Genomic DNA, 7,786 nt, shown 5'->3' with positions numbered 1-7,786 from the left:
TCTTAACTGTACATAATAATGTATTTCATTGTGGTATTCCACATATGTATCTAATACATTTTAAAATTTCATCTTATATGTACGAGTGTTTTGCCTGCTTGTGTGTCTGTGTACCAGTTGCATGCCTGGTGCCCTTGAAGGCCAGACAAGGGTATCAGATCCTCTGGAACTGAAGTTACAGATGATGTGAGCTGCCATATGGGTGCTGGGAATCATACTGAAGTGTTCTGGAAGAACAGCCACTGCTCTTAACTGTGGAACCATCTCTTTAGACCCAGTATGTAATTCATTTCCATCATATTCACCCATTTCTGTTTTTTGTTTCTCTCCCAATTCTGGAGGCTTTCCTTTCATGTCTTTTCTTTGATGACTGAACAAGTTTCCTTAGGCTTACTTACAGGAATGTAGGCTACTCCACTGAATAAACTGGCCTTTCAGTGCCAACCATTAACTTTCAATCAATTTTCATGGAGGAGTGAGGTCTCATGAGACCATTAGCCCCTCCATGACAGGATGCAGGTGGGTTTCATGGAGAGTGGGATATTTCTCCCCACTCCCCTTTAGAGACAGTGTCTCACTGTGAGTTGTAGGGCAGTCTGGAGTTCTTTAACTCCCATCATAGCTTTCACTGGGATGGAATCGCAGGCATATACTACCAGGCATGCCTTGGGGTGGGGTATATTTTAAAAATTAGCATACAACCAATAGGCTTTCTTACAACACTTTTATTTGTAGTTTTGGCTGATTCCCTCCATCTTCCCCTTATCTCACCGTCCCTTCTTACGTGTTCTATTAGTTACTGTGCCTTCACCATAGACATATTATTTTGTCCTCTATAGTTTTCTGGCCTCTAACCCTTGCTCACACATTAATACATACATATAAAAATCTAAAGGTAGCATATTTGAGAGAGAACATGTACTATGTCTTTCTGGGTCCTGGGTCACTCTACTTAAAGTCATTTTTAGTTTAAATCTGATAGTATTTTCTTTTAATTATATGTATACATTGTTGTATGTATGTGCAAGTGTGTGCAGGTGCCCAGGGAGGCCAGAAGAGGGTTTCAGATCCCATAGGCTGTGGTGAGCTGTCTGACACGGGTGTTGGGAATTCAGCTGGGTGCCACAGCTGTACCAGCTTTTAACTACTAAGTCATCTCTCTGTCTCAGAGATACTTTGCTTGTGTTTTCAGTGTGATCGGCTTCAGTAACTAGTGAGTAATAGTCTTTCTAGTATCAGGGGCACTGTTTTTATTATTTTATCTTGTTTTGTTTTAGGATCTCTTGTATCCTGAAGGCTCAACGCATACATTGGCTCTCACAAGTGAGACTAAGAGAAGGTAAGAAGACAGAAGCAGCGGCGTCACAGTTCTCTAGGAAGTGTTCTAGTGGCCTCGTGGCCCCATGTCACTGAGGTGAAAGTTCTGAGGGCCAAAGTTCTCTCTGTGCCTGCCAAGCTAGGCCAGTCTGGCAGCGTCAGGGTTAACCCGAGGCCCCGCCCCGGGGATTGTCCTTGTCACGGGCCGGGTGCGCCTCTGGAGCAGCTGTGTCTCTGCGCCTGCGCGCTGCTGAGGGGACGGGTCGGACTCAGAAATGGCGGCGTCCATGTTCTACGGCCGGCAGTTGGCCGCGGTCGCCCTGCGGAGCCACCGGCCGCAGACCACGCTGCGAGCCGCCGCCCAGGTAAGTCTGCCCTGTTCGCTTTAGTCTCGGGGGTCGGCGGGCACGGCGTGAGGACGCGGCCCGGCTGCGGGGCTCTTCGCGGCGCTGGCACGGCCGGGATGTTTGCGGTGCTCAGAGGCTGCGGGCCAGGGCTGCGAGCTGGCGCTCGGGCTGCTCGGCTCTGCTCCGGCCCCCGTCCTCAGGAAGCCGGACAGGGCGTCCTGGCTGTCGGTCTCCTTTGCGGGAGCCTGCGGAGCGCTCCCAGAGGAGACTGGGGCCGTCCCTGCGGGGGGTCAACGCTTCCGGGCCCCTTTTGGGGAAGGGGGATGCCCTTCAAGTGTACTTTCAGGTCCCGGGAACCGTCGTTGGTGGGAAGGACTTCGGAACACCAGCAGAGTCGGCCTGCCTGCCTTCCCCAGATAGTTGTGTTTTGATCAGCCAGCCCTGGTAGTGAGTACTGGTATCGAGTTTTACGTTTCCCAGCTGATTAGATGGGAGAGTAAGGAAGGAGTCTTTTTGTGAACTTCATTTCTGGACAGACTCTAGGACCTACTTTTTGTTGCTTTGCTTCTCGATATTTAGAGTGTGTCATTAGGCTTGTCAACAGCACTGGAGTTGTCATTAAGGCCAGTTACCATCGATGACAATCTGGTGGCTTAGAGAAGTACTTTGGCCTAAGAGACATAGCAGACAAGACAAGGCTGAGGTCTTATTCCACAAGGGTCCGTTTCTGAAGCTGTGTGCTTGTGTCAGTTCTACAGCATTGAGATCATAAAAACTGGGTACTGGGGATGCAGTTTATTTGGCGGAGTATCTTCCTGTCATGTAGGACATTCTGAGTTCCATCCCCAGCATCCTTGTAATCCTAACACTCAAGGCGGAGGTGGGAGGCTCAGACATTCAAGGTCATCTTTTACATAGAGAGTTCATGGCCAGCCATGGCTATGGGAGACCCTGTCACTAAAGAACAAAAACAAACCAATTAAACAATACGCCCCATAAAAATTGGCCCTCAGTGTTAGTACCTTAAAACTTCAAGAACAAGATTAGCTTTCTAAAATAGAGTCTTGGTTATGTTTTGAAGTAACTACACACACAATAGTTGGATTTAGCCCCTCCTCTTCCTTAAATAATGCTGCCAAGTTTTTAGAGGATAAGGATTTAGTGAACAAATAGGTTTCTATTCTAATAGTTTTTAATCTTTTTGGAAATCCCTTTGCATCTCCCTATGGGATGTTTAATATACCATCTTTTATTTCAGCGCTTTTCCTTTTACCCTAGCATCAAGAATGTGTCTGTGGAGTTTGCTGGTCATCTGAAACCTTGCTCTTGTAGATGAGGACACAGTGTTTTAGGAGGAAACTTGTTCAAGGTCACACATTAAATTTAGTAATTCAGTTCACTTAAAGAAATTATTCCTCTGAGCAGGGTGGTGGTGTCTCAGGCCTCTTAATCCTAACACTTGGGTCTCTGTGTTTAAAGTTAACCAGGTCTACAGAGTAAGCTCCAGGACATCTAGGATACACAGAGAAACCCTGTCTTGGAAAGAAAAAACAATTATTCCTCCGGTCTCCCAGTTTTTCTATATTTATGTGGAGAATAACCCGGGTTATGACAGATATTCATAGATTTGTCCGAGAACTGGCTACTTTTTTGGGTCAAGAATGTTCTTTTTCCTTAAGTGTTTCCCTCCTCCCTCCTATTTCGAGACAGATTCAATGAGTAGCCTGTGCAGCTGTCCTGGAATTTTGTAGACCAGGTTGGCCTCCAACTTAGACTCCTCCCTCTGCCTCCCAAATGCTGGGATCAGAGGGAGGTGTGTGTCACCATGCCCAGCTTTATTTGTCATTTCTTTATGATGACGACATGTATAACTGTGGCTTCCCCTTGCTTTCAAACAGATGATACATTGTTGTTACTCATAGCCACTGCAGTAGAACACCAAAACTCTCTGCTCTTGTCTGACTGTAACTTCTAATGCTGCCCAGTCCTTGGGATTATGCTGCCCAGTCCTTGGAATTTGAATTATTAACAGAACTTTAAAAACCAGTGAAATTTGAAGAGACAACAGCTAGCGCTGCAAAGAAACAATTTATCTAAATACTTCAGAGAGTGAAATTCTTTACAGATCTGGGCATGGATCTCTGAGTTCAGGACCAGTCTGGTTTATAGAATGAGTTTCAGGATAGCCAGGGCTACACGGAGAAACCCTGCCTTAACCAAAAAAAAAAAAAAAAAGCAAGCAACCAAACAACCAACCAAACTCAAACTGGTGAAAATATTCCAACAGTAGGACTTTAATGTTTTCACCTGATTTAACATTTTGCAATATATGCTTTATATTATATATTTTTTAAGAGATCGGACTGCCTGTACCTCCTGAGTGCTGGGATTAAAGACATATGTCACCACCACCACCTGTCTCCATATGCTTTATCTTAATTATATGCATGTATCTAACAGCCAGAGACCACCTTAACAAAACCCCCAGTACTAGGCATGAGACACCCTCTTTTGAGTTGTTGGCCAAGAAACTCTGAAAACATACAGCCTATTGCTCTTGTCCTTAGTTACCCCCAGGAGGTGGAAGATAATCGTGCTCCTGAAGACACGGTGTACTTCAGAAAAGGGCCGGGAGACCTCTGAGGGATACTGATCCAAATGTCCCCTCCGTGGAGACTAGCTTTCCTGGTACTAGAATGCACCATACAAATCTTCCCAAAGGAGGGAGGCAAACTGTAGTCTTACTGTATGAATGACCACCATGGCATGAAAACCCTAAGGGTGCAATAGTGGCACACATACCATCATAGTAATCAGCAACCCCGTTAGATTTAAGACCTGCTCAATAAGAGGGAGTCCAAGCCTGAGACTGGAAACTTAGTTAACTGCTTAGTGGTAGTGAAGTTATGATTATTGGAGGAGAATCTGTCACCACCAATTTATTAAACCAGCATACTCCCTAACAACTTTTCGTGTCATACCCACAGGTAAGTCTAGTCCTCAGCCCTCCTTATGGAAACTTCACTTTGCAACGGATGGAGACTACTACAGAAAACCACAACCAATCAAAATGCAGACTTGTGGAACCCAGTTCCAGTGGATACACCTACAGAACATTCCCATACCTAAGGCTCAGGGAACATTGATGAAGAGGGGCTGAGAGACTGTAAGAACCAGAGGGTCAGGACGAGGGAGTTTCTGTGAGACTGTGTCTTTTAGTAATGTTGGAAGCTATACCGATAAAGTCTCACCAACATGACCGCTCAATGTGAGCTGAACAAGGATGAGAGCAATGGACATGCCAGAGTGAATGAGGAAAAGGCCACAAGGCTTCAGCCCCAACTCTGGGAACTCTAGGCAACTAAGAACTGCTGGAGATGGGAGAGGTAGCCCTTCACAGGGAGAGCACATCACTTAGTTGCTCAGTGCCAAATGGTCATCTCTGAGAACGTACATACAGGGAGCATTAGCTGAACAGACCAGGCTGTATTTAGGAACACATATGTATATATGAGTACATCTATACATGCAATAACTAGTGACAAAAGAGACTGTGAATTTGAAGGAGAATCAAGAGGGTGTATGGGAGAGTTTGGAGGGAGGAAAGGCAAGGATAAATATTGTAATTATAATCTCAAAATTATATGTATATATTTATATATCTATTATACCATTTCTTTTTGCTGGACTACCTGAGAATAAATTGAAGATATCATGACACTTCATCTTGTGTACTTATATGTGTATCATTAAGAATAAAACATTTGAACCCATAATATGTGTAGTACCAGCAATTTGGGGACTGAGATAGCAGGATCACTTGATTCCTAGGCCATCTCAAACCAAACCAAGACACACCCCACCCCCGCTCCATTTCCCAAGGAATAGGATCTTTTCCCAAGTAACCGTAGTATAGTCATATGGAGGAACTTTATCATTGAGTAAGTGAGTATCTAATACGGAGTTCAGATTCTGGTGTCCCTACGGCATCTTCAGATTTTGTTTTAGGAATGGGGGATCTGTTTCTGTGGTATTTCTTTCTGATACATGCAGCTAAGGAAGTACCATCTATTGGCATAAGTTCTGATTCTTTTATTTTTAAAGGTTTATTTTATTTTTATTGTGTATATATGTGTGTGACTATGCATGGGTATGTGCACATGTGTCCAGGTGCCTGTAGAATCTGGAAGAGACTGTCAGATTCCCCAGAGCGAGAGTTACATGCAGTTGTGAGCTTTTCAGTGTGGGTGCTGGGGACAGAACCTGGGTCATCTGGCAGAACAACAGTATGTCCTCTTAACTGCTGAGCCATCTCTGTAGCCCCAGCATTAACATCTGTAACATTAGTGGCACACTGTCTCCTTATAGAAACATTTAAAAGATTAGTGTGACAACCTTTACTAGGTTTATCTAGGTACTTTTTTCACCTGTATTTATTATTATTTTGAGGTATAGTTTATATACAATAAAATGCATGATTTAATTTAATGGCTAGATTGATTTTTAATGTTTGTACAACTCTTGTCACCACTTGGATAAGGCAGGTAGAGTTGTCAGCTCACAGAGAGTCCTGTGCCCCTCTCTTTATCAATACTCCCTTGAAAAGTAACCTCTGATTCTGACTTCTGCCACCACAGGCCAGTTTTGACCAGTTTGAACTATGTAAAAAGAGAACACAGGGGCCAGCAGGATGGCTCAGTGGGTGAAGGTATGTGGCTCCAAGCCTGAACTTGAGTTGGATCCGGGACTCACATCGTAGAAAGAGAACTCACTCACACAAGTTGACTTTGACCTCTTCATATGTGTCATGACATGTGCACCCACATATATAAATAAATGTAATGGAAGCTAGGCAATATCATAGAAGTTACTATTTTTCTTTGGCATCTTTGTTTCAGCATTACATTTATGATTTTAATTCACTGATGTGTGGGCGACTTCCCCCCTCTGAATGATACACTTATAATTTAACCTGTTGATAAACAATTAGGGCATTTACCATTCTGTCCTAATGTGTAAGCCTGCTGTGAATGTTATTATATTTGCCTTTGGGTAGGTATTAGACTCATTTTCTGTTGCTAATATGTAGGAATAGGTCATCAGATAGACATTCAGAACAGTTGCTGGCTTTTAATATTGGCATGACACTGAATCAAGGTATTGAGTTAGTTAAATGAAATGTTAGCCATGCTTTTATTATTTTTTCTTGTTCTTGTTCATGTTCTTCTTGTTCCTCCTCCTCTTCCTCTTCTCCCTCCTACTCCTATTGCCCCCTTCCCCCACTGTGTGTGTGTGTGTGTCTGTGTGTGTGTGTATGTAAACTCTGTGCTAATGGGGTTCAGAGGACAACTTTGTGGAATTTTCTCCTTTCACCTTTCTTGGTTTTGAGGTTTGAACTCTAGTTGCTAGGCTTTCATGGCAAGCCACTTTTACTCACTGAACCATGTTGTCAACCCTAGCCAGCTTTTAACTAGATGAATTAGCAACAAATTGCTGTGAAATTGATTGGCTTATTAGGTTAGAGGTTCTTAAACTGGCATCCTTAAGATTCAACTAAGTGGTTTCTTACTAGTTCAGATTTCTTTGAGTCCACTTTAGAGATTCTGGTTTTGTAGACAATGGAGTCCATGAATCTGCATATTAAGAGACAGTTTTCATTTTGATGCTATGGATCAAGAACTCATTTCAAGAAACAGACTTTCTATATTGCTCTTTAAATTGAACTCTTACGGTAGTCTATTTTTGGTGCGAATTATATTTTGATGTATTGGATTTCCTTGGAAGTCATAGAACTGTATAGCTGAAGCTGAGAGTCTACTACAGTGTGGCCTTGGAGGATTCTTGTGGCTTGTTTGTTCTGTATATTGCCGTGAGGTTGAAAGCATTGAGAGTCTTTAAAGAGGAAGGCAGATATTTCAACGTTTTATTAGGTTCAGCTTAGACTGACAGATGCTGGAGATGTAACTGATGTGAGTACATCCTGAGATGTGGCCTTGGGACAAGAAGCTCAAGAGTTAGCTGCCTTCTACTTCTCTTTCAGCAGTAAGGTGTGTTAGAGATTTCTTTTTGACATTTTATTGAATAAGGAAAACAGTGTGTGTATATGTGTGTTTGAAATGTCT

General features: G+C 43.3%; 1 protein-coding gene and 1 long non-coding RNA gene across 3 annotated transcripts in view; both read left to right on the top strand.

The window, feature by feature from the left end:
* The first annotated feature begins 1,576 nt into the window (after positions 1-1,576).
* Positions 1,577-7,786, top strand: part of Sucla2 (succinate-CoA ligase ADP-forming beta subunit) — a 44,219-nt gene continuing 38,009 nt past the window's right edge. The window contains exon 1 of one of the 2 annotated variants that reach the window (XM_028754264.1): positions 1,577-1,682. In XM_028754264.1, coding sequence (XP_028610097.1) covers positions 1,593-1,682 — 90 coding nt within the window. In that variant the 5' untranslated portion in view covers positions 1,577-1,592. The remainder of the gene's footprint in view (positions 1,683-7,786) is intronic. The other variant, XM_028754265.1, reaches the window with a different exon arrangement.
* Positions 3,905-5,384, top strand: LOC114609866. Its single transcript, XR_003709600.1, has 2 exons — positions 3,905-4,352; positions 4,652-5,384. It is a non-coding gene; the product is annotated as an uncharacterized LOC114609866 (long non-coding RNA).

The sequence above is a fragment of the Grammomys surdaster genome, unplaced genomic scaffold, assembly GCF_004785775.1.
Source record: "Grammomys surdaster isolate TR1022 unplaced genomic scaffold, NIH_TR_1.0 125985, whole genome shotgun sequence".
Taxonomy (NCBI): Eukaryota; Metazoa; Chordata; class Mammalia; order Rodentia; family Muridae; genus Grammomys; species Grammomys surdaster.
This window is presented reverse-complemented; position numbering and strand designations above follow the sequence as displayed.